Genomic DNA, 24,846 nt, shown 5'->3' with positions numbered 1-24,846 from the left:
TTTTTCTTTTGTCAGGGACCTGTATTGTTTTTCCAGGAGTGTCTGGAACTTACTATGAAACCTGGGCTGAACCCGTGTTGCCCCAGCTGCCCTGGTACTCTCGGCAGTCCTACCCAGTATGGAGGGTACAAGTGTGATCTCAACAGATAGTGTGTGGAGAACACCGCTAAACAGACTCTTTGTCTTCACACACAGGTGTCCACGTTTTTTGAATTTATACAAAGGTTTGGCTTATTTAATTTGAAGTTCTGATTGGCCTGCATTCTCATGGGGGTGGGGCTCTGTTCAAATCCCAGATATAGATCCAGAGATCCAGTTCCAGCCTTCCCTCCTGGTGTGTGTGTCTCAGACACAGACAGAGAAAGAGAGTGTGTGTAGCCTGTATGTGGATCCCAGGGCCTCACACCTCACACACACTGAGCAATGCTCTCCTGGAGCTACTCTCTGAGCTCCGGTCTATAGCCTTCTTCCTCAAAATGTTCCATACCTCCCTTATAAATGGGCTAACAGTCTGATCTGAGGGAGAAATTTCAAACTGGCCACTTAACTCTATCCTTACCAGAATCTAGCAGGTCTAGGACTGTCTTCTTCTCCTTCCAGTCACCATCACTGCCCTATTTGGTCAAAGCCACTCTTGGGGACTGTGGGTGAATGAATAGTCCATGAATCCCTACTTGTAGCTCATACCTTCCCAGGCACCCACCAGCCAGACTCTATCCCAGCTTTCCAAGGTTCTGGGAGTTGGAGATGCCATTCTTCGAAAGACCTAGGACAGCTCTCTTGAAGGTTGTCAGAAGCCCAGAACTCCAGGAACAACAAAACCATTTTGCCCTGGAGTTCCAGCCCCTCTCCAAACATAGAGGAGTCCCAGGCACAGTTTAGGAGACCCAGGAGTTGGGGGAGCCCAATCCTTCCCCTTAGTTGTGGGGGCAGCTGAGCCAGGGGTCAAGTTGTAGTGGGGAGGCCAGAAGAGGCGGGGACAGCCAGGATTGGGAGGGGAGACGGCAGCGTGGGCGGCTGCTGGAGAGAGGGAGAGCCCGGCAGAGAGGAAAGAGAAACTGGGAGAGGGAGGAAGAGAGAAAGTGAGGAAGAGAACTTGAAAAGGAAAGGAAACAGATGTGTCTGATCAGGGAGATAGAGGAAGAGACTGAGAAGAACGGAAGTAGATGAGTGGGATGGAGTGGGGGAGGGGACGGGGAAGTGATTAGACAGCAGCAGTCAGGTAGGGAGAGGGACTGGGAGAGGTGACATAGGCAGAGGGGAGGGGAGAGAGAGAGAGAGAGAAGAGACAGAGACACCGAGAGACACAGTGGGGGAGACAGAAAGAGACAGAGAGGGGGGAGACAGAGAGCTCACAAAACAGAGAAGAAAAGAAAGCAAGTATCAGGTGAGGAGACCAACTCTGAGAGGCAGTGTCTGAGACACAAAAAGAGGTGACATCCTGTCACCGGGACACCAGAGCTGGGTAAGTCCCTGGCTGGGCTGGGAGGGACGTGCCTGGATGCCCATTCCTGGTGTCTTAGGACTTGTCCTAGGGAGTTGGGCAAAGACGGTTTGGGGGTTCATGAGGGAAGACAGGGACAGGTAGCCCGGGCACCCTGAAGGAGGCAGGGATTGGAATTCCTGTGCATAAAGGGGGTCACATTCTTGGCAAGTATTCAGTGGGCAAGAATAAAGGAGCCCCTATTCTTATGGCCTGGCTGCAGACAGCTGCCCCCTCCCCGCAGCTGCCAGAGAGCCGCCCACCTCTCTTGGCACTGCTCTTGGTATGTGATCCCTGGCCATGGCCTCCCCCAGCCCCTCAGTCCCCAAACAACAGTTTCTTTCTCCTCAGCCTCCTCTGACCTTCGAGCTCTGACCCAACTCTCTCCTCAGCCCCCATCAGTGGAGAGACACAGCCCCCTTTTCTTTTTCCCCCAAGCTCTCGATGGAGCAGGGCCGACCCAGGAGCAGCCTCAGCCTGACCAGCAGTGCTTCCACTGTATCCTCCCTGAGCAGCCTGAGCGCCAAGGTCCTTCCACGCTTCTCGGTGGGATAGGGAGGAGGGAGGCTCTGGGCTGTGCTGTCCCATTTCCTAGCTGTGGGTTCTGTGCCTTCACAGAGACTGCATCGGTCAAGGGTGAGAATCCTTAGTGATGGGGTCTGCCAGACTGGTCCCGAGTTGAGCATCAGCTGGAGCCGGGAATTTGGAGACAGTCCCAGCTCTGTCCCCACCCCTCTCAGTCTTCCTAATTCTAAGCCAGAAGAACAACTAAACCCAGGCCGAGAGGAGATGACTATGCCTGACTGGACTGGGGGATTTCCTCTCCAGTCTATAACCATGGAGCCCACCCACTTAGAACCAGATGTGGTGGTTCACAACCGTAATCCAGTACTGGGTAGGCAGAGGCAGGAACATCCCAAGTTTAAGGTTCTCTTTGGCTACATGTCAGATTAGAGGCTAGGTGAGACCCCGTCTCATGCAACAAGAACCCAAGCCGGAACCAGCAGTGGTGAGACGTACCTTTAATCTGAGTGCGGAAGCAGGCCGACCTTGGTGAGTTTGAGCCCAGCCTTGTCTACTTAGTGAGTTCCAGGACAGCTAGGGCAACATAGAAAACAAAGCAAGCAAACAAACAAAACACAAAAGCCAGGCCGCAGAGGGTGATACATAACTCACATTCCAGCATTCCAGAAGTAGAGCAGGAGGAAGAACAGAGATTCAAGGTCAGCTTTGCCTACAGAGCTATCTGAGGATAGCCTGGACTATATGTATCACCTAGGACAAAATTGGCCTTACTCCTTTAAGTTCGGAGACCAAACAGATTAGTTTCCAGCCTACTCCCAAGGAGGGGTGATCCAAGGCAGCTTGGACATGGGGTGTGTGCAGTCACTGTGTCCACAGTTGACCACTCTAAGGGAAGTGAAACATGAGGAACCCCCTTCTCCCCACCCCTAGCATCAAAGACATCCTTGTGTCCTTTCATTTACCACGGTTTCCATCTAGAAATGTCTTCTGTGGGGAACCTCCCGGTGTGGATTGTAGAGGTTCTCTGGCAGGTCTGGCTGTGGAACCAAAGAGCCTTTCCTGCCAGGGACAAGGCTTCAGGGTCTCAAGAACCCACGTCATACTTGAACTCATTACGTAGCCAAAAATGACCTAAAACTTTGTGTTGCTTTTGGGACACTATGTCTCCCTGTCCGTCCTGGAACTCCCTCTGTAGCCCAGCCTTGAACTCAGAGTCCTGCCTCTGCCACTCAAGTGCTGGGTTTAAAGGTCCATACTACCACTCAACAGCCTTGAACTTATAATTCTGCCTCCACCTCCAAAATGATGGGATTACAGGAATAGTGTAAACCCTTGGTTTTTGCAGTGCTAGGATTTGAACACATGCTTCGTATGTGTTAGGAAGCACCTTACCAACAGAGCTGACTAAATTCCCCTGATACTTTTTTGTTTGTTTGTTTCTTTTGAGACCTGGTCTCAAGCAGCACTGACTGTCCTGGCACTGCACTGTGTTGCTAGGATGACCTTGGGACCCTGGTCCTCCTGTATCTCCCAAGTGCTTGTTTCACAGGCATGTGCAGCTCTCCTCAGCCTCCTTGCCTGCTTTCTAAGAGAAACCACTCGGGAGCCAGTCCCAGGAGAAGCCCTCATTCATTTCTGTTCCTACTGCACCTCAGAGGCCTACTCGTGTGGTACACAAGGTCCATGCCTTTGGGAAAAGGAACAATGCACTTCGGCGAGACCCCAACCTGCCTGTGCACATTCGTGGCTGGCTGCATAAACAGGTAAGGTTGGACTAGAGGGCTGTGGTCCTGTTAGTGTTTCCTCCATACCTGAACCATTCATTCCCTGTGTTTTGAAAGTTCCATGTTCTAGGACACAGGTTATACGTATAAGATGAACAAGTTCCTAAGCCATATTTAAAATAATTAATTAATGAATTTATTTATTTATTTAGTATATATCATACAGCTTTCTGCCTGCATTTATGCCTACAGGCCAGAAGAGGGCATTAGATCTGATTTTAGATGGTCGGGAGCCACCATGTGGTTGCTGGAAATTGAACTCAGGACCTCTGAAAGAGCAGACAGTGCTCTTAACCACTGAGCCATCTCTCCAGCCCCTAAGCCATATTTAAGATCTTTAAGGTTAAATCCAGAGCGAGGTGGCACATGCCTTTAATGCCACCACTCCTGAGGCAGAGGCAGGCAGATCTCGGTGAGGTAAGCATGGTCTATAATGTTCCGGGACAGCCAGGGCAACACAGAGAGACCCTGTCTCAAAATACTACACCAAATCGAAGGAAAACAAGATGACCATCAAGGTGGAATTGTGTGATGTGTGACGGACAGATAAATAAATAAGTAGACGGGCCTATAATCTCACCGATAAGGAGGTAGAGGCTCTTCAAGGCAAGCCTCAGCTACAGAACAAGTTCAAAGCCTGTCTGGGCTGCATGAGACCGTGTAGCCAAACAAAGAAAACCCACACAACTTTGAATAGGCTAGGGCGGGGGTTTGTGGAGAAGAAACACAGGAGAGGAACCTCCACCATTTCAGGCTTTGAACATGTGCACCAAGTCCCTGTATATAAAGTCACTGCCACCGATCTTTCTCAAACCCCAGAGGGCAGACAGGAGGTCTCGAGGCTCCTAGAGGAGTCATGATGTTCTAAGGCATGGTTTAAAAGTGGCCAAATTCAAGCTGGATGGTGGTCCCCACAGTAAGGAGACAGAGGCGGGTGGATCTCTGGTTTGAGGCCAGCCTGGTCTTCAGAGTGAGTTCCAGGACAGCCAGGGCTACAGAGAAACCCTGACTCCAGGGGAGAAAAAAAGATGTGCTATCATCACTCAACACAGCACAGAGCTTTCAGCTCCACAGGAGTCCATCATGCCAACACATACTATTGGCCACCCCAGTCACAACACCTCCCACCCCCTCCACCCCACCCCCGTTCTGTGCATGCCTCTTTTTGGGTCTCTGTCCCCCCACCACCCCTGTCTTTCTTTCCCGTTCCCCCTTTCTTGGTCTCTGCCCCTATCTCTTTCCTTTGCCTCCCCCCACTTGAGTGCCTCTCTCTAGGTCTCTGCCCCCGACCCTCCCAATCTCTCTCTCCTCAGGTTTCTCTGGGCCTTTATTCCATTTCTTTCTCTTTCTCTCCACCTCCCCAGTCTCTATCCCACTGTCCCCCTGGTTCACTTCCTCCGTCTGGTTTCTTCTGTGCCCTCTATTTGGCCTCTTCTTGTCTCTCTCCCTAGGATAGCTCAGGCCTCCGGCTGTGGAAACGCCGTTGGTTCGTCCTTTCAGGCCATTGCCTCTTCTACTACAAGGGTCAGTGTCCTGGCTGGTATTTTTCCCACCCTGGGGCTTCTGGGTACCATGACCCCTTCTTGACCTCTGACCTAAGTCCTGTCTGCAGACAGCAGAGAAGAGAGTGTCCTGGGCAGTGTACTGTTACCCAGCTACAGTGTCAGGCCCGACGGGCCAGGAGCCCCACGAGGCCGACGATTCACCTTCACGGTGAGTATATTTGTGAAATAATAGTTAGGTGGTAGGTGGGAACTTGATAAGAAGTTACCATGCTTCCCCTGAGTTCTGGTCCCAAGCCTCTGTCCCTTGCAGGCAGAGCACCCGGGCATGAGGACCTATGTCCTTGCAGCTGACACATTGGAGGACCTGAGAGGTTGGCTTCGAGCACTGGGAAAGGCCTCTCGTGCAGAGGGGGAAGATTGGTGAGTGCAAACCGGGCATGCGCTCCACCCAGTAAGCTCCTCCCTTTGCAAGACAGTCATTTAAATATGCAGTTACTATCTATCTCCTAAGTAGACCCTACCCTCAAAGACCCCTTCCCACAAGGAACTCCTCCAATAGCAAAAAGGGGTTCTTATTTAAGATCTGTCTACCTTCTTATCCAGGGGAGACTCCCAACTGGGATCTTTCTGTATCCCAAGGACATTCTCAACTCTTCCCCAGGAGTTAGAAACTCTCTGATGTTCTTGGCTAGCGCCCTCTAAACAAAGTTAGCTTTGAGACCATGCTGCATTGTTAAAGAAAGATTTATTTTTATTTTACGTATATGAGTGTTTACTAGCATGTATATATGTGTGCCCTATATGTGCCTGGTGCTCTCAGAGGTCAGATGAGGGTGTCGGGTCCCCTGGGATGGTAACTCAGTTGTTAGTTGCCTTGAGGGTGCTAGAGATTGAAGCCAGATCTGGAAGTAAGTGCTCTTAACCTGAGCCCTCTCTCCGGCTACAAGGGCCAGGACACATTTAAAACTGTTCATAAATTTATTTATTTTTTACTTTTTGGGATTTTTTTTTTGAGAAGGGATCTATGTAGCCCTGGCTGTTCTAGACCAGGCTGGCCTCAGATTTCCAGAGATCTGCCAGTTTCTGAATTAAAGGCAGGAATGTACAACCACCTGGTGTTTTCCTTTGTTTTGGGTTGCTTTTTTTTTCTTTTTTCTTTTTTTCAGAGCTGGGGACCGAACCCAGGGCCTTGGGCCGAACCCAGGGCCTTGGGCTTGCTAGGCAAGCACTCTACCACTGAGCTAAATCCCCAACCCCCTGCTTTTTTAAATTTCTTTTTTTCTTTTTCTTTTTTTTTTTAATTTCTTTTTTTTTTCTTTTCTTTTTTTCCGGAGCTGGGGACCGAACCCAGGGCCTTGCGCTTGCTAGGCAAGCGCTCTACCACTGAGCCAAATCCCCAACCCTTTTTTTAATTTTTTTTTTTTTTTTTTTTAATTTTTTAAGACTTTATTACAGATGGTTGTGAGCCACCATGTGGTTGCTGGGATTTGAACTCAGGACCTCTGGAAGAACAGTCAGTGCTCTTAACCACTGAGCCATCTCTCCAGCCCCCCTTTTTTTAATTTCTTAAACAAGGTCTCACGTTACTCAGACCAGCCTAGGACTGGCTGTGTAGTGGATGACCTTGAACTTCTGATCACACTGGCTCAGCTTTCCCAGTGCTGGAATTCCAGGTGTGGGCCGCCACACCCAGTGGTGTGTGGACTTGCCCTCGGGACTTCTCGTCTAGCACTTGATAGGCATTCTGCCAACTGAGCTCCAGCCCCAGCCCTGGGTGATGTTGTCCTTGGTTAGTTGTATGTCTATGTGTGTATGTACACGTGGGTTTGGGTGCTGGCGGATGCCGGAGGTGTTGGATCCCTCTGGAACTAAAGTAGTTACAGGTGATTGTGAGCTGCCCAGTGTAGGTGCTTAGAGCTGAACCTGGGTCCTCTAAAGAGCACCCTTAACCGCTGAGCTACCTCTTCAGTTCCTGTTTACTTACCGAGGGCTGAAGCCAAGTTTTCATACTTTATTTATTTAAGCTAGCTGTTTAGCAATGAGCTACCTCTCCAGCCCTATATTTAAAATGAGAGAGAGAGAGACAGAGACAGAGACAGAGAGACAGAGAGAGACAGAGGCAGAGAGAGAGACAGAGAGAGAATATGTCAAATTGTCAAATGCATGCGAGTGTTCAAGTGCATATGCCAGAGCTGGGCATCAGGTGAATTTCTCTCCTGCTATCCACCTTGTTACAAGACACTGAGCTCTCATTGTCTTTCATTGAGCTGGAGTATTGCCGTATTGGTCAGGCTGAGCAGCCCACATCTAACTGTCTCAGCTCGACAGTTTCCTAGGGTATTGACCCACGGAACCATGCCTAGCTGTTTGGTTGGTTGGTTTCTGTTTTTTTTTTTTTTTTTTTTTTTTTTTTAATGGTGGTGAGATTCTTTTTTTGGAGCTGGGGACTGAACCCAGGGCCTTGCGCTTGCTAGGCAAGCGCTCTACCACTGAGCTAAATTCCCAACCCCCTGGTTGGTTTGTTTTTAAGACAGGTTTTCACTATATAAGCAGATTGGACTGGAACTCAGATCCACCTGTCTCTGCCTCCCTGGGACGGGGATTAAAAGTGTGCATCACCTTGCCCTGGTTTATTGCTGTTTTGGGGACAAGGGTTCTATTTGTACAAATCCAGGATGGCCTTGAGTTGTGGGCCAATTTTTTAAAAAAAGGTTTGTTTGTTTGTTTATTATGTATGTGTGCTCTAACTCCATGTACACCTGCACACCAGAAGAGGGCACCAGATCTCATTCCAGATGGTTGTGAGCCACCATGTGGTTGTTGGGATTTGAACTCAGGACCTCTGGAAGAGCAGGTGCTCTTAACTTTTGAGCCATCTTCTCCAGCCCCTGTGAGCAATTTTTTTTTTTTTTTTAAAATGTGGTCACAACAGATCTTGGGAGACTAATGCTAGGTAAGGACTCAGGGACAGCCTGGGCTACAGAAACGCTATCTCAAAAAGCAAGCAAACAAAAGCCAAACAACAACAAAAACCAAAACCAGCCAACCAACCAAACAAAAGACCCAACATCACCATCACCCTCAATTTTCTCCCCAAATGTCAGCCTATCTCAAGCACTTTCCCATCCTGTCCCAATTCCTAGACTCAGGGCACTGGGTCCTGTGCCAGTAGACCCAGTGTCCTGTTAGGAGCAAGAATGAGGACATATCCCTCTTCATGTCCACTTTCTAGTGGACTACCGAGGTCCCCTGCACGTCCCAGGCCTGGGGAAGGTCCTGGGGGTCCCGGAGGACCCCCCGAGGTGAACAGAAGGGAAGAGGGGCGAACCTCAGAATCACCAGAGGTAGCTCGGCTCTCCAGAGGTCCTGGCAGACATGAAATGCACGCTCCCGGCTCTTCAGCTGATCTGCAGCCTGACACCTGGAGAACCAGGAGCCCAGAGTAAGAAGGAATCCTTTCGGAGCTTGGCCTAATGGTAGGGCAGAGGAAGGACTGGTTGGACCAGTGAGGGTAGGTTGGAGGTCTAAGGAAAGAGGGAGCTAGCTGGAGGCGTGGCTTAAGGGAAGAATGGGACCCCAAAAGGCCTGGGTCGAGGCTTGGTCCTTTGTAGGTAAATGGATGCATGTATTCCCAAAGGGACTCACCCACTCCGCCTAGCGGAGAGGGGCAGTGCGACTCAGGGAAGCCATACACCTTGTTGGGTAGTGAGGTGGACTTGGGAACAGGGATTCAGTTCTCGATTCTTTCCTTTCCACAGGCCGTTCTCACCCCTCTCCCGGCCTCCCTCCCCTCTGAGCCTTCCTCGCCCTCGTTCTGCCCCGGTCAGGCGACCACCTCTCTCAGCAGGAGACATTTCATTTCCTGCTCGACCGCACACTCCCTTGAGTCGCATCGATGTCCGACCTCCTCTGGATTGGGGACCCCAAAGACAGACCCTCTCCCGACCTCCCATTCCACGCCGAGGACCTTTCTCTGAAGCAGGCGGAGGACGGCCACCCAGGAGCCCCCAGCCCCGGACACCAGAGCATAGAACACAGGTGTGCGGGAGGGAGCGGACTACATTTCCCATTAGGCTTCAATGCTCGCTTTCCAGGCCGGTGATCGAGTCATGCCTCCTAGGAATTATGGGGATTGTAGTTCGCCTCCGCCTCCCCTCCCACCCCGACCCCGCTACACTATCAAAAGCTAATGATTCCATGTCCGGTCAGGTCTCAGATTTGTGTGTGTGTGTGTGTGTGTGTGTGTGTGTGTGTGTGTGTGTGTGTGTGTGTGTGTGTGTGTGTGTGTGTGTGTGTGTGTGTGTGTGTGTGTGTGGTCTCAGATTTGTGTGTGTGTGTGTGTGTGTGTGGTCTCAGATTTGTGTGTGTGTGTGTGTGTGTCTGTGTGTCTGTGTGTCATTGCCATTGCTTCTGTGTCTTGTGGGTATTGTAGTCCAGAATACTCTCCATAGTTTGGTTTCCAGTTATTGTTAAATGATAGCCAGCCTCCACACAATCTCTCTAAGAATCACGGGTTTATAACCCAGAATATCTGTAGCTAACTTCCAGCAGCCCCTAGTGGTTTTGCCATGCTAGTCCATTCATTAATACTCTGTATGTGTAGCCAGTATAGTTGAGGATGTGTGTATGTGCTCCAGACTGGCTAATCTAGGCAAGGATAAGAGTGTGTGTGTGTGTGTGCATATGTTCTAGGCAAGTACTCTACCACTGACCTACTCTGCAGTCATCTTTTTAACTTATTTTGAGACAGGGTCTCTCTAAGATGCCCAGGTAGGCCTTAAACTCACTCTGTAACCCAGACCTCTAGAGCAGCTCAGACAATAGCCAGCGAGAGCCACTAGGCCTGACCAGATGTTTCTATGCATTTCAGTCTACCCAGGTCTCCTCTGGTTCATCCACCTACCTCCAGCTGCCCCCAAGACCCCCTGGCACCCAGGCTTCCATGATTTTGCTGGTAGGTTTGTTTCCGGCAGCACCAGGAATCCATTAGAATCCGCCTCTTGCTGGACCTCCCCGATCCCCAGGATAGGTGTCTCCTGGCCAGAGAGCCTTGATGGGGTCACTGAGGTCCCTGTGCGGGTGTTTTTTTTTTTTTTGTTTTGTTTTTTTTGTTATTTCCCCATGGCTGATGGAACAAGGTATTGAATAGAAAATTGAGGACACGACTGCTCCTAGGTATAGTGGAGAAGGTTTATTACTGTAGATATGGGGGAGAGAACCAGAAAGTGAAGCTCATGGGACTGGATGGGTTCAGGTTAGGGGACAGGGTAAGACATGCTGAGCAGAGCCAGGACTCTTCGTAAGGCCGAGTCTGGTGGCCAGTTCCGTATTTGCTAGGCTAAACAGACATATTTAAATGTTTTACCTGTGTGTATGTTAGTGTAACCTCGGCGTGCCTAGTGTTCAGGGAAATCAGAAGAGGCACTGGCTCCCCTGGACCTTGTATGTTGGTGTTTTGCCTTCATGTATGTGAGGGCACTGGGTCGCCTAGAACTGGTATTACAGATGGTTGTAAACCACCACTTGGGGTCTGGGAATTGAACCCAGGTCCTCTGAAAGACCAGCCAGTGCTCTTAATGGCTGAGCCATCTCTCCAGCCCTGACCTGAAGTTCTGATCCTCCTGAGTGCTGGGATAGAAAGTGTGTACCTCCACGCCCTGATAGCCAGTTTTCAACGTGTAAGAGCATATAGGCTGTCAGATGCTGTTTCCCATCAACTGTATTTTCTGTGGTAATTTGAGTACTGAGCCTACTGGAATCGTCCTGAAGCCAAGGCTCCTGCTGTTCATGCCAGAGGTTTCTAAGGCTTAGAAGGGTGCCAATCAGGGGGTGACTGGCTGTTACTGTGTCTGTCCATGGTTTGCCTCAGCACTGACAGTGTGAACCTGCCAGTCACTTTTGACTCTGGAATTTTCTCCTCTTTAGCCAGGACCCCCTGTGGACTCAACTTTGCATCAGAGCTTGGAGACAGATGTAAGTTCTCCCAGATCCAAACCCTGCTGAATTCTCGGAGTTGGAAGGGTTCTAGACCAGCAGTTCTCAACTTACGGGTCACCAGTCTCGAGCCCTTTGAGGTGGATATCAGATATTTACAGTTGGACTCGTAGCAGCAGCAAAAGGACAGTTATGAAGTAGCAATAAAATAACCTTTTGGTTGGGGGTCACCACAACATGAGGAACTGTGTTAGGACGGCAGTATTAGGAAGGTTGAGAACCACCGATCTAGATGCAACGAGATTGATAAACGCTTTTGAACTTCCCCAGACTTTGTTGACCAAGCTGTGTGGGCAGGACCGGCTCCTGAGGCAGCTACAAGAGGATCTGGACAAGAGGCAGGAAGAGAAGGTGCAGAAGGGGTGTGCCTTAGCCATTCACGCCCTTGATCCCTCCCCAGGCAGCGGGGTCATGATGCTTCCCCTGTCGGGGGCTTGGGGAGCCCAGTTGCTCTCTTGGCTTCAGAACTCTAATCGCTGTGGTCTGTGATCGCTGTGGTCTGTGCAGGAGCAGCTAGAGGCAGCCTTGGAGCTGACCCGGCAGCAGCTGGGTCAGGCTACCCGGGAGGCTGCAGCTTCTGGGAAGGCCTGGGGTCGCCAACGCCTCCTGCAGGACCGGCTGGTGAATGTGAGGGCTGCTCTGTGTCACCTGACTCAGGTGAGCGTCTGAATAGACTCTCAGGCTTGTGCAGGTTGCTGTGGAGATTCTGCAGGCTTGTGGGTCGTTCTTGAAACGTCAGCGCACTCGCAAAACCCACGCATAACTCTAAATCTATACTCTTCTAAACATGTGTTCTTATTGTGTGTGTGCGTGTGCACACACATGGGAGTGCACATGTATGCATCCCGCGCACTCATGTGGGGGCCAGAGGACAACGTGAAGGAGTCAGTCTCTTCTATTCTGTTGGTTCTGGGGACCAAGCTCAGGTCATCAGACTTGAGCAAGTCCCTTTAATAACTGAGCTATCTTACTGCCTCCTTAAATCTATAATCTTGATTATTATAGAGGCCAAGGGACAAGTAGCCCAGTTGTAACAAAGCTTAATTTAGTAGTTTAGGATGATGGTCGTTACTGCCATCATCATTGTAATCATCATCGTTATCATTGGGGTTTTTTTGTTTGTTTTTTTTTTTTTTTTTTTTTTTTTTTTTTTTTTTCGGAGCTGGGGACCAAACCCAGGGCCTTGCGCTTCCTAGGCAAGCGCTCTACCACTGAGCTAAATCCCCAACCCCGTTTTTGTTTTTTCTACACAGTTTCTCTGTGTAGCCCCAGTTGTCCTGGAGCTCACTATGTAGATCAAACTGGTCTCAAACTCACAGAGATCCGCTTGCCTCTGCTTCCCTAGGGCTGGGATTAAAGGCATGTGCTACCACACCTGCCCTAGAGGATGATTTTTAAAATGTGTTTTCTGTTAAACATACATATGTGTATGCATGTAGATGTATATGTGCACATACATGGACACACACATATATGTGAACCCAGGCCTTCACTCACAAGGTGTGATCTGGTTTGAATTTTATCTTACATTTTTTATAGTCTCGCTACATGTTCCTAGCTGGCCTGGAACTCAAGAGTTCTGCCTGCTTCTGTCTTCTTTGTGCTGGGATTATAGGTGTGGGCCATCATGCCCTGCCACGTGAAACCAAGGGGATAATTTATTACCACCATGATCATGTATTCTGTTGGCTTGATGACATCTCAGCAGGTCAGAGCATTTGCCCCCAAGCCTTAAGACCTGATTCTCAGACCCACGTGGTGGATAAAGAGAAACAACTGGAGAGATGGCCCGGCGGTTGAGAGCACTGACTGCTCTTCCAGGAGTCCTGAGTTCAATTCCCAGCAACCACATGATGTCTCATGACCACCTATAATGAGATCTGGTGCCCTCTTCTGGCATGCAGGTGTACATGCAAACAGAGCATTGCATGATAATAAGGTTTTTGGTTTTTTTTAAATAATTTATTTAATACATCATCGTCTTCAGACACATCAGAAGAGGGCATCAGATCCCATTACAGATGGTTGTGAGCCGCCATGTGATTACTGGGAATTGATCTCAGGACCTCTAGAAGAACAGTCAGTGCTCTAAACCACTGAGCCATCTCACCAGCCCCCAATAATAAGTTTTTTGTTTTTGTTTTTGTTTTTTTTGGTTCTTTTTTTCGGAGCTGGGGACTGAACCCAGGGCCTTGCGCTTCCTACGCAAGCGCTCTACCACTGAACTAAATCCCCAACCCAATAATAAGTTTTTAAATCTTAAAAAAAACCAAGAACAGGGTTGGGGATTTAGCTCAGTGGTAGAGCACTTGCCTAAAGCACAAGGCCCTGGGTTTGGTCCCCAACTCAAAAAAAAAAAAAAAAAAAACAAAACAAAACAAAAAAAAAACAAAAAAAAAAAAAAAAAAAAAAAACCAAGAACAACAACAACTCCTACAGGCCACTCTGTCCCACTCACACTCAGCCAAGCATGCAGGAACATTTGCACACACAAGAATGAATGCTTAAAAATAAATTGTGTGTTAGCATGTGCCAGCGTGCTGGTGGAGGTCAGAGGACAACTTATAGGCAACTTACTTACATCCTTTTGCGTGGGTTCTGGGAACGGGATCCAGGTCTTCAGGCCTGCTTCTAAGTGCCACTTCCTGCTAAACCTTTTCACAGTTCTCCTTAGGTGAATTTCACTGGCTTTGAATATACTTTCCCTCAAGGTTACCATGTGACCTAAGAAAAAGTTCTCTAGAGAAGAAAAATAGTATTGGAAGAGGCAGAGGCAGGGGATCCCTGTGAGTTCGACCTCAGCCTGCCTGGTTTACATAGTGAGTTCCAGGACAGCTAGAGTTACATACTGAGACCCTGTCTCACAAAACAAAACAACACAAGAACAACAACAAAAAAAAAAAAAAAAAAGAAAGAAAAGAAAAAAAAGAAAGAAAAGAAAAATGGTACTGGAGAGATGGCCCAGTGGTTAGAGCACTTGTTGCTCTTCCAAAGAACCTAGGTTCAATTTCCAGCACCCACATGTTGGCGCCACAACTCCAGTTCCAGGGGATCTGGCGCCCTCTACTGGCCTCCGCGTACATGCACATACATGTATGAAGGCACAGCATATATATAAAGACATTCAAGGGGTTGGGGATTTAGCTCAGTGGTGCACCTAGCATGCACAAGGCCCTGAGTTCGGTCCCCAGCTAAAAAAAAAAAAAAAAAAAAAAAGACATTCAATAGGAAGAAGAATTGTACTTATTTCATATGGTCCTTGTGAGGATCATGCTAAAGCACAGATATTAAGAAATAGATACTTAAAGCGTAATCCGTAGACTCCATGGCTCTAAGGACCGGTTCCTGTGCACAGGATCCCATGGAGCGTTTGGACGGGGTTCCCAGTAGTTCACGCAAAGAAGATCGTAGGAGTCAATGCCTGTCTGGACTGAGACTATCTGGGGGACGCCTCCCTTCCGCTCAGCTGCAGCAAGATCTGGTAGTTCGAGAGACTAACCTCGTATCTCCATCTTCTCTGGCACTTTAGGAGCGAGAGCGGGTTTGGGACACGTACAGCGGCCTGGAGCAGGATCTCGGCACGTTAAGAGAGACTCTCGAGTACCTGCTGCACCTCGGGTCTCCCCAGGTACACGCTCACCCTTGTCATCCCCGCCCACAGCATCAGAGTCATAGACTCTGAGTTCACCTGGGAGCTGTGGACGCTCCAGCGCTGCCCGGGGAGCCAGAGTCCCACCCACTGGATTAGTGATTTTTTTCTTGATGTGATTTGACAGGAAGCAAAACGTGTTGTGTTAGGTTGTACTTTGGTATATGGATTGAGCGTACAGTTCTTCTCTGTGCAGAAGGTAAGGTAGAGTTAAGGTTGGCAGCGGCTGGGACGTCTCAAATCTCAGTGGATCGAGATGCAGAGTTGGGACTAGAGAGATGGCTTGGTGGTTAAGAGCACTGCTGCTCTTGCAGAGGACCTGAGTTTAGTTCCCAGCATCCACATGGTGGCTCACAACCATCTGTAACTCCAACTCCAGGGGATCTGATGCCCCCTTGTGGCCTCTACATGCACCTGCAACTCATGTACACATACATATAGACACATATATCTACACACATTTAAAACAATAAAGAACATTCTTAGAAAAGAAGTGGAGGGAGGGCTGGAAAGATGGCTCAGTGGTTAGGAGCACTGACTTCTTCCAGAGGTCCTGAGTTCAATTCCCAGCAACCACATGGTGGCTCACAACCATCTGTAATGAGATCTGATGCCCTCTTCTGGCGTGTCTGAAGACAGCTACAGTGTACTCACATATAATAAATAAATAAATCTTTAAACAAAAAAGAAGTGGAGTGGGGAGAAGCTGGCATCCCTCTAGCTCATGTGCTCTCTTTAAGCAAGTCTAGAATGCAGTGTCTATGTTATTACATTGTTCTTTTTTTGTTGTTGTTTTGTTTTTTTCAAGACAGGATATCTCCGTGTGTAGCTCAGGCTGTCCTAGAACTCACTTTGTAGAGCAGGCTGGCCTCAAACTCACAGTGATCCTCTTGCTTCTGCCTCCGAAGTGCTGGGATTAAAGGCATATGCTATTGTGCCTGGCCTCACAAAATTTTTTTAAGTTAAAAAATGAATTATGACCAGGACATGTCAAAATAAAAATAAAAATAAATTAATTAAAGGCTTGCTGGACCTGTCATAATAGGACACTCTCAAAAACAAAACAAAACAAACAAAAACCCCAGGGAGCTTTATAATGAAATGAGATGTGGGCTCCCCAGGTTGGTTTCCCCAGTGGGACCTGCATCTCTTGCATAAACTTGAAAGCGCGGGGCTGGGCCGTGACTCACTGGTTACAGTCACTTACTGCTCTGTCAGCGGTCTTGGGTTCTGAGGCCAACACCCACACGGGATGGCTCACAGCCTATAACTCCAGCTTCAAGGGTGAGCGTGTCCTTTCCTGACCTCTGTGAGCTTCTACACACCCATTATCACCTACACAGAGACACGCACACCTACACGCACACTGCTCTCCCTATCCAGGACCATGGTGCATTTCTAGCGATGTCCGACCTCTCTGTCTCTAGAGTTCACCCTGGGTTTTGGGTTTCTCATTTCATCAGGAAGCCCACTGGGTTTTGTTTGTTTGTTTGTTTGTTTTTTGTTTTTTGTTTTTTTTCGGAGCTGGGGACCGAACCCAGGGCCTTGTGCTTGCTAGGCAAGCGCTCTACCACTGAGCTAAATCCCCAAACCCTGTTTGTTTGTTTTGAGAGATGTCCTGTCATGATAAAGTCCAGCAAACCGTTAATTATTTTTATTTTGACATGTCCTGTTCATAATACATTTTTTAAAGATTTGTTCATTTATTATATATAAGTACACTGTAGCTGTCTTCAGATACGCCAGAAGAGGGCATGGGATCTCTTTACAGATGGTTGTGAGCCACCATGTGGTTGCTGGGAATTGAACTCAGGACCTCTGGAAGAGCAGTCGGTGCTCTTAACCACTGAGCCATCTCTCCAGCCCCATAATACATTTTTTAATTTAAAAAAATTGTGAGGCCAGGCACAATGGCATATGCCATACATACACATGAATGAAAATATAATAATCCTTTAAAAATTTGGGGCTGGAGAGACAGCTCAGTAGATAAAGGCACCGATGCCAAGTCTGACAGCCACGTTCAATCCTTGAGAGCTATGTCATGGAAGGAGAAACACACCCCCAGTATTTTGACCTTCATTCATGCATGTGTGTGTGCATACACTCACACACACATATACACACACTCTCATAACACACTCATATATACACACAGACACACACACTCACACACACTCACACACACTCTCATACACACTCTCATATACACACAGACACACAGACACATTCTCACACACATACACTCATACATACACTCACACACACACTTATACACACACTCTCATATATTCACTCTTTTTTTTTTTCTTTTCTTTTTTTCAGAGCTGGGGACCGAACCCAGGGCCTTGTGCTTGCTAGACAAGCGCTCTACCACTGAGCTAAATCCCTAACCTCATATATTCACTCTTATATACACACATATACACTCTTACTTACAATCTGACATACATACACTCTCACATACAGAGACACACATCCTCTCACATACACACAAACACTCACACTCTCACATACACATACTCTCTTACACACACACACACTCTCACACACATGCAAACACTCACACACTCTCTCTCTCACACACACACTCCCACTCCCACATACACACACATACACACGCACATGTAATTAAACCTTGGAAGGGGCCAGGTTTTGGCACACGCACTCAGGAGGTAGCACTGGAGATCTGACTGGGCTACACAGAGAAATCCTGTCTCAAACGAACAAACAACAAAACCCAACAACAAGCCCATAGACATTTAGAAGGTGTTTCCTGTGCAAATTGACATTGGGACAGCAAGTTGAACAAGGAGTTTGAAAGGCCAGAGCCAGCCAGGAAAGCCTCAAGCTGGTTGGATGTGATGGCTTCCTGGCCGAGGCCATCGACCATTTCCATTGTTTATTTTCTCACCTTTCCTTTCCCCAGGACCGTGCGTCTGCCCAGCAGCAGCTGTGGATGGTGGAGGACACATTGGCAGGTCTAGGTGGCCCCCAGAAACAGCCCCCACATACTGAGCCCAAGTCTCCATCCCCTGCACCCCAACGAGAGGAGTCCTCAGAGCGGGAGGTGAGATTTCCAGCTCCTCCATCAACTGTCCTAAGCCCCTCCCCCTGTCCCCCAAGTGCTGTCCCTTCCCCTCGATCACTACTCAATCCCACTGAAGTCAGAAGAGGTGGTGAATCTTCTGGAACTGGTTAGGATGCTTTTCAACCATCATATAGATACCGGGACTCGAACCTGGGTCCTATGCAAGAACAAGCACTCTAACCACTGGACCATCTCTTCTACTTGCTCCAAGGACCCAACTCCAGGCAACGGTGCCAGGCTGGGTTTTCCCATAACAATGAATGTACTCTACACAGTCCCCCTACATCAATTACTCTGTGTGTGCATGTGTATATATATATATATGTATGTATGTGTGTGTGTGCGAGCACGTGTGCATGTTGTGTGTGTATGTGTGTGTACTAATGCCACAATGTCATGTGGAGGTCAGGGATAATCCGTGAGAACCGGTTTTCTCCTTCCGCTATGTAGACCCTGGGATGGAACTTAAATTGTCAGACTTGGTGGCAAGTACTCCCATCTATGGAGAGATCTCACCAACCCCTTATCTAGTAAATATATTCTTTATTATTCCATCGGTGCCCTAACTTTTCCATCCACCTCAGGCAGAATAGGCACCGACAGCGAAGGAAACCTCAAGCCCGCTTTGGTAAAGTGCTGAGTTTTTAGGGGCTAATTACAGGAGCAAGCCTGTGTGACTCTAAGGCAGCTGCGTCGCTGGGAAGTCCCTCAGAGACCACCACATCAGCCAGGTCCACAGCAGAGCGTGGCGCCTGCTGTGCTCATGGGAAAAAATGTTCCCACGCTGCTTTAACTGCCTCACATAGCAAAGGTGGAATAATTTCCATGTTAAGCAACATGTTCAAGTTGAGAGGTTAAGAGAGGTTAAGCAACTTATTCAAAGTCACACAGCTAATAAGTGGCAGAGATGGGATTTGAAGCCAGCATATCTGGCTCTGGGTTTGTAATCTTTTCCAAGCTGTGCCTCAGTTAATGACAGTATTTGATCCCTATTCTTCCCTTCCAGAGCCTTTCAGAGTCACTGGAGCTCAGCTCCCCTCAGTCCCCTGAGGTGGACTGGGGTCAACCCCCAGGAGGTGACAGAGCCCTCAGCAGCTCTCAGTCAGGTGAGTACCCTGGTAGGGTGGGTCTGTCTGTCTGTCTGTCTGTCTGTCTGTCTCTCTCTCTCTCTCTCTCTCTCTGTGTGTGTGTGTGTGTGTGTGTGTGTGTGTGTGTGTGTGTTCTTGTTCTGACTAAGTCCCCATCTGTCCTTCAAGGTGTCGGGTCTCCAAGGGTCTCCCGGGCATCCAGCCCTGAATGTCGCCAACAGTCATCTCCGCTGCTGAGAACTAAGGTAGACCATTTCTGAGACACCTTAAGGCTGCCTTGTAACCGTGCTCTGATCACCTCCGGCCTCCCTACACTAGGAGAGACCAATTCAAAGGCTACACCAGAGCAGACAGGATTTTATCTCAAGTATTTGAAGCTGCGCGATTTCGGGTAGTTACTGAGCTCCTCTGAGCCTCCGTGTTTCTCATCTGTGTAACACACTAATAGGCTTCTTACCACAGTGGCATGAGATTTAAAATAAAATAGTCAGGGGCATGGCTCAGTCCTGCATAGACTCTCCCAGTGAGGGGGTGGGGGCGTGGCTCGTCAGTGACGTCACTGCCGGGCACAGGAGGCATTGGGGTCATTCTGCAGCATTTATCCAGATAAAAGAGCTAGTGTTTTTCACTAAATGTCAAATTTTTGGGAGAAGCCGGCTTGCCCAGGAATTGTTGATACTTCCTTCTCCATAAAGCGCGATGATGGAAGGAGACCAGAGACTGGAGTAGAAATCAGGCCATTAACAGTTTGGAAGCCTTTGTCCTCAGGGCCAGGGAGGGGATGCAGCAGACCCCTGGTGTACAGAGGTCCCCTCTGTGACAAATGCTCTGTAAAGTGCCAGGCTGTTGGATTAGACTTTTGGTCTGTCTCTTCGCAGGCCCCGCTGGCGCGGCCTAGGATGAGCGCTCAGGAGCAGCTGGAGCGCATGCGTAGAAACCAAGCATGTGGGCTCCCTCTTCCTCGCCCTACCTCCCCAAGGCTCCTGACCCTGGGAAGGACACTATCCCCAGCTCCACGCCAGCCTGACATGGAGCAGAGGGTGAGGAGAGTGGGGTCTTGGGTTGGGGAGCACGATGGAAGGGGATGTTCTCTTCTTGCTCTCTTCTTCCTTCCTTCTTCCTTCCTTCCCTCCCTCCTCCCTCCCTCCTTTCTTTCTTTCTTTCTTTCTTTCTTTCTTTCTTTCTTTTCTTTCTTTCTTTCTTTTTCTCTCTCTCTCTCTCTCTCTCTCTCTCTCTCTCTTCTTTCTTTCTTTCTTTCTTTTTTCTTTTTTTCTTTCTGAGGCCAGGTTTCATGTATCCCAGGCTAGCCCCGACCTAGCTACAGAGTCAAGGCTGGGCTTGGACTCCGGATCTACCAGAGGGACTGTGTCGTGATTACAAGCTTGTCTCCCACCTGGTTTAAACAGTGCTGGTGGGTGGGACCTAGAGCTTTGCGCATGCCTGGCAAACTCTCTATTCTTCAGCCTCAGCCCCAATCCCTGCCCTCCTTTCTAAAATGGAAATGCGTCCCACTTCCTTGTTGCAAACTTAAGTCCGCTGGCCCTGTTCCTCCTGCAGTTACGGGACAGAATTAGGCAAGGAGGTATTGTGTGAGAAACTTTTCCTGAGGAGATACAGCACACTACGGACTACAAGAATGATTGCACCCAAGTCCACCTTGGCGAACCAGTGAGGTTTTTGGGGAGTCACTAACAGGGCTCTGTGTGAGGGGTTACTTCCAGGGATGACCTAAAAGTAGCTGCACCACCAAGAAGCCCTTCCCGGGGTGAGTGGCAGCTCATGGAGGCTGCGGTGGTGTAGCTGTCTGCAGAACTGCAGCTCAGTGGTTCGGAGAGAGCCCTCTGTAGCTTGGCCGGTCAGTCCATTCTTGCAGCTCTGTTTGCTGCTTCCGCGGTGTTCAGTAGAGGAAGTCTGTGTTTCGCCTCAGTCTCAGGCTTCTCCCCTCTCTTCCAGGAATGTTTCCGTTCGGCCACCAACCAGGAGGGAACGGGCATCTCCCTCCGTTTCCCGTTGGAACTTAGGCTTTCTTAGTTGTTATGTACTTGAAAGAGGCCATGCCTCCCCGTCGAACCTGCTATGCCAAACGAAAGCCTGAGACTTGGGGTGGGGGGGAGACAGACAGACTGAGTATGTATATAAAACCTTTCCTGACCACACCCTCTTCTCCAGCTAGGCCCTGCTTCCTAACGGCACAGTGACCTGTGAACTCTTGTTGTAATGACATCAGAGAGAGGGCTGCCTGGTCCTGGAGGAAGCTGACATTAATTGTTAGGCTGGACAATTGTTCCCCTGCACAAGTTGGGAAACCTGGATTGCCCTCCTCTCCCCCACCCATGCAGAGAAAACTCTGGGCTAACATGTCCTCACTTCTCCTCGCCACGTTTCTGGCCACACACCCACGAGCATCTGCCCAGGGGCTCAGTTTTTGACCATGTATGGGCACAATCCCAGCTCCAAGCTGGCACGTCTCACTCCTTGCCTAAGCTCTATAAAACTCCCGTTGCTTTAACCTGGATGTGTGATGTCACTGACCTTCACCGTGAGGTCGCTGAACCCATCCCCAGAGCTGCCTCCTCATAAACCTGCCTTTGCCTACTTTTTTAAAGATTTATTTATTTATTTATTTATTTATTTATTTATTTACTATATATGAGTACACTGTAGCTGCCTTCAGACACACCAGATACATTACAGATAACCATCTGTGAGCCACCATGTGGTTGCTGGGATTTGAACTCACTTTGCCTACTTTTAATCTGGTCTAATCTGGCCTGTATCCGCATGACTGAGGGAGAGAAAATGTTTATTAATAACCTCATCAATGAAGTTGATAGGGAAAGAGCCTCGAGGCCATGTGTGGACCTAACCATGGTGGTGCCTTAGAGGGAAGAAGAGACTTCATTAAGAGAGAGAGAAAGGGGGGGGGCTGGAGAGATGGCTCAGTGGTTAAGAGCACCCAACTGCTCTTCCTGAGGTCCTGAGTTCAAATCCCAGCAACCACATGGTGGCTCACAACCATCTGTAATGGGATCTGATGCCCTCTTCTGGTGTGTCTGAAGACAGCCACAGTGTACTCATACAATAAAATAAAATCTTAAAAAAAAAAAAAGAGAGAGAGAGAGAGAGAAAGGGAGGGAGAGAGGTACCCTGAGAGGAAAGACAGGAGGCTGGCCAGAGGAGCCCTTCTGAGAGCAGCCTCAGAGCACCTCTCAGAGTGGGTCCCATTGAGGAATCTCAGACTCTTTTTTTTTCCCCCAACAAAGCAAAGGTCTGACATGTTATGGCTGTGGAGAGCCTGTGGAAAATTCCAGATTGTGCAGTGTGATTTAGTTCCGTGTAGCCCATGTGACAAGGAGGATGGGGGAGCCAGGTACCATGCGTTGTAAGCTGTCAAGACACTGCACTGACTACTGAATCATGAACTTCAGGGAGGCGTTAGCCTGACTCAGACCTGGGAGTCAGGCCTAATAGTCCAGGCCGGTGTCCTGTCACTCACCTGTGGGTTAATTCATTGGTCAGACAAACACCGTCACGGTCCAGTCACATCTCGGCAGCATCAAAGGCTGGTGACCAAACCTTGTGACACATAAACCTTTGGGAGATATTTATATCCAAGTCAGAGAAGCCTTTGTAGGGAAGTAGACAACAAGCTGTAGACGTGGGCTTGACTTTGCCAGCCTGATGTTCTCCAAGGCCACTTCATTCTGAGTCCCCCTAACATCACCATAAACATAAGTAGGAGGCCAGTGGAGCTGCTGCCCGGCTCCTGACACTGAGGAGACGGAGGCCATCTGCACCCATATAACAGTCAGAAGGCAATCTGAATGTCATAAGAACCTGGCTGGGAGCAGTGGGGGGACCCAGGAGGTGCTCAGGGATAGGCTTGGGGGTTTCAGAACCCATGTATAAACTCGGCTGTCGGTGAATGTCTGTGATCCCCAAGGCACTGAGTCAGAGAATGGAGATAGTGAATCCCTAGAAGCTCAGGGGTCAGCTAGTCTGGCCGACTTGCTGAGAGCAGAGGATTGGGGGGACACTTCCTGTTGTCCTCTGACCTTCCTAGTATCTGCATGTAGCTTGGTGGGGAGAAGGGGGCCAAGGAGAAGGGGACGGAGAGAAAACAGGGGCTTCAATGGCAAAATTCTATCCTCCCCACCCATAGCCCCTCTCTTTCTTTTCTTGCCCTTGCCCTTCCTTTCCCCACCCCGCTCTCCTCTCTTCTTTCCATCAAGGCTGCCCTTGAACTTGTGACCATTCTCCATGACAAGAATTGTAACCAATAATTCCTTTCCAGCCTATTGTAGGAGCTGCGAAATGGCTCAGGAGTTCCGGGTCGTGGAGTAGGTATGGATCTAGAGTGGGAGCTGCAATGGGGTGGGGTGGTCAGTTCTTGATGCAGACAGGAGAGCAGTGGTGTTATCATAGTTTCCTGTGTACCAAACAAGTCCCCAGAACTCCTGAGTCCCTTGAGTTCCCGAGGTAACTACAAAAAAGCCAGGAAGCCCCTGGTGGTGGGTCAGAGACTGCAGAGCTCCTGTGGCCTGAATCAGATCCAGCTGTTCATCCAGTAATGGTGACCTCCCTGCTGGTCTACTGGTGACAGAGCCTGTGCTTAACGTCCTCTAGATAAAAGCTAGGAAGAACTCCCCGGGAGCCTCGGTGGCCTGTTTGACACGTGGCTTATTTTCTGTAGTCCTAGGCACTCCACAACCTACTCACCCGTGTCTGGAGGCCACCGGGAACGAGTGCTCAGCCTCTCCCAAGCTCTTGCTACAGAGGCTTCCCAGTGGCACAGGCTGATGACAGGTGAGGTGCCCAGGCTCTGAACCCCCGCATCTGAGGGAGGAGGCCCGGAAGTTTGGACTTTACACGTTTAAGTTAACACTTCTCTCATTGTCCATTTAGCCTCTCCAGAGAGAAATTTGGACACCAGGGGAGACTGTCTCCAGCCAAGCCCACAGCCTCCCAATGAAGAACTGCCCCAGGTCTCCTCGTCCCCAACTTCTCACAAGGCTAACTCGGCTACCACAGGGTTCTCATGCCAAGGGAGCGGGAGAGGCCTGGCTCTGTGGGAGCCCAGGTGGGACCCTGGGAAGGCCCCTCCAGCTCTGGCCCAGGAAGAGGGGGCATGGCCCCTGAGAGTCACTCTGCTGCAGTCCAGCTTTTGACTCCCACCTTTGCACTGGGTGCTACAGGCTGGAAGCACAACCTTGAGGTGTGGGACCATTCAGGACCACAGGGGAGAGGTTCATTTCAGCCTGTGTTCTAGGAGGTCCGGGGCTACGATGGTCAAAGATTGATTATCCCAACACTGTCCGAACTTGGATTAAAACTTTGAACTAGTCAATAAATAGCTTTATTCTCTCTGTGGTTGTGACATTGTGTTCTGACAAACAAGCATCAGGGCCTTGGATTCACAGGACATTGGGGGCTACATCTTAAAATATGGGTCTGAGGGAGGAGGCTGGAGTCTGGATCCTGAGTCAAGGCAGAAGAAGTGACGCTGGTCTTACAAGTCAAAGGGAGCAGGGCTAGAGTCAGTCTGAGGGGGCAGAGCTGGGGTGGGGGTCCCTGAGTCTGGAAGAGGAGTGTCAGGATGGGGATCCCTGGGTCTGAAGGAGGATCATCATGGGTGGGGACCCTGGGTCTGAGAAAGAAGGGCTAGGAAGAAGAGTCCTCAGTTCTCCTAGGTGTGGCTTCCTGGGAACTCCCCCTGCCAGGGTCAGC

General features: G+C 49.3%; 1 protein-coding gene across 1 annotated transcript; it reads left to right on the top strand.

The window, feature by feature from the left end:
- Positions 1 to 1,195: 1,195 nt before the first annotated feature.
- Plekha4 (pleckstrin homology domain containing A4) lies at positions 1,196 to 24,485 on the top strand. The gene is made up of 20 exons (XM_032893632.1): positions 1,196 to 1,465; positions 1,922 to 2,011; positions 3,664 to 3,771; positions 5,244 to 5,316; positions 5,405 to 5,505; positions 5,608 to 5,717; positions 8,530 to 8,739; positions 9,056 to 9,335; positions 10,168 to 10,251; positions 11,223 to 11,270; positions 11,562 to 11,642; positions 11,799 to 11,948; positions 14,821 to 14,919; positions 17,870 to 18,010; positions 19,038 to 19,137; positions 19,288 to 19,364; positions 19,998 to 20,159; positions 23,414 to 23,463; positions 23,813 to 23,925; positions 24,025 to 24,485. Exons 2-20 carry the CDS (start codon positions 1,928 to 1,930, stop codon positions 24,285 to 24,287), a joined length of 2,334 nt encoding a protein of 777 aa, XP_032749523.1. The 5' UTR covers positions 1,196 to 1,465; positions 1,922 to 1,927; the 3' UTR covers positions 24,288 to 24,485.
- The last annotated feature ends 361 nt before the right edge of the window (positions 24,486 to 24,846 follow it).

This window comes from Rattus rattus, chromosome 2 (assembly GCF_011064425.1).
Source record: "Rattus rattus isolate New Zealand chromosome 2, Rrattus_CSIRO_v1, whole genome shotgun sequence".
Lineage (NCBI taxonomy): Eukaryota > Metazoa > Chordata > Mammalia > Rodentia > Muridae > Rattus > Rattus rattus.
This window is presented reverse-complemented; position numbering and strand designations above follow the sequence as displayed.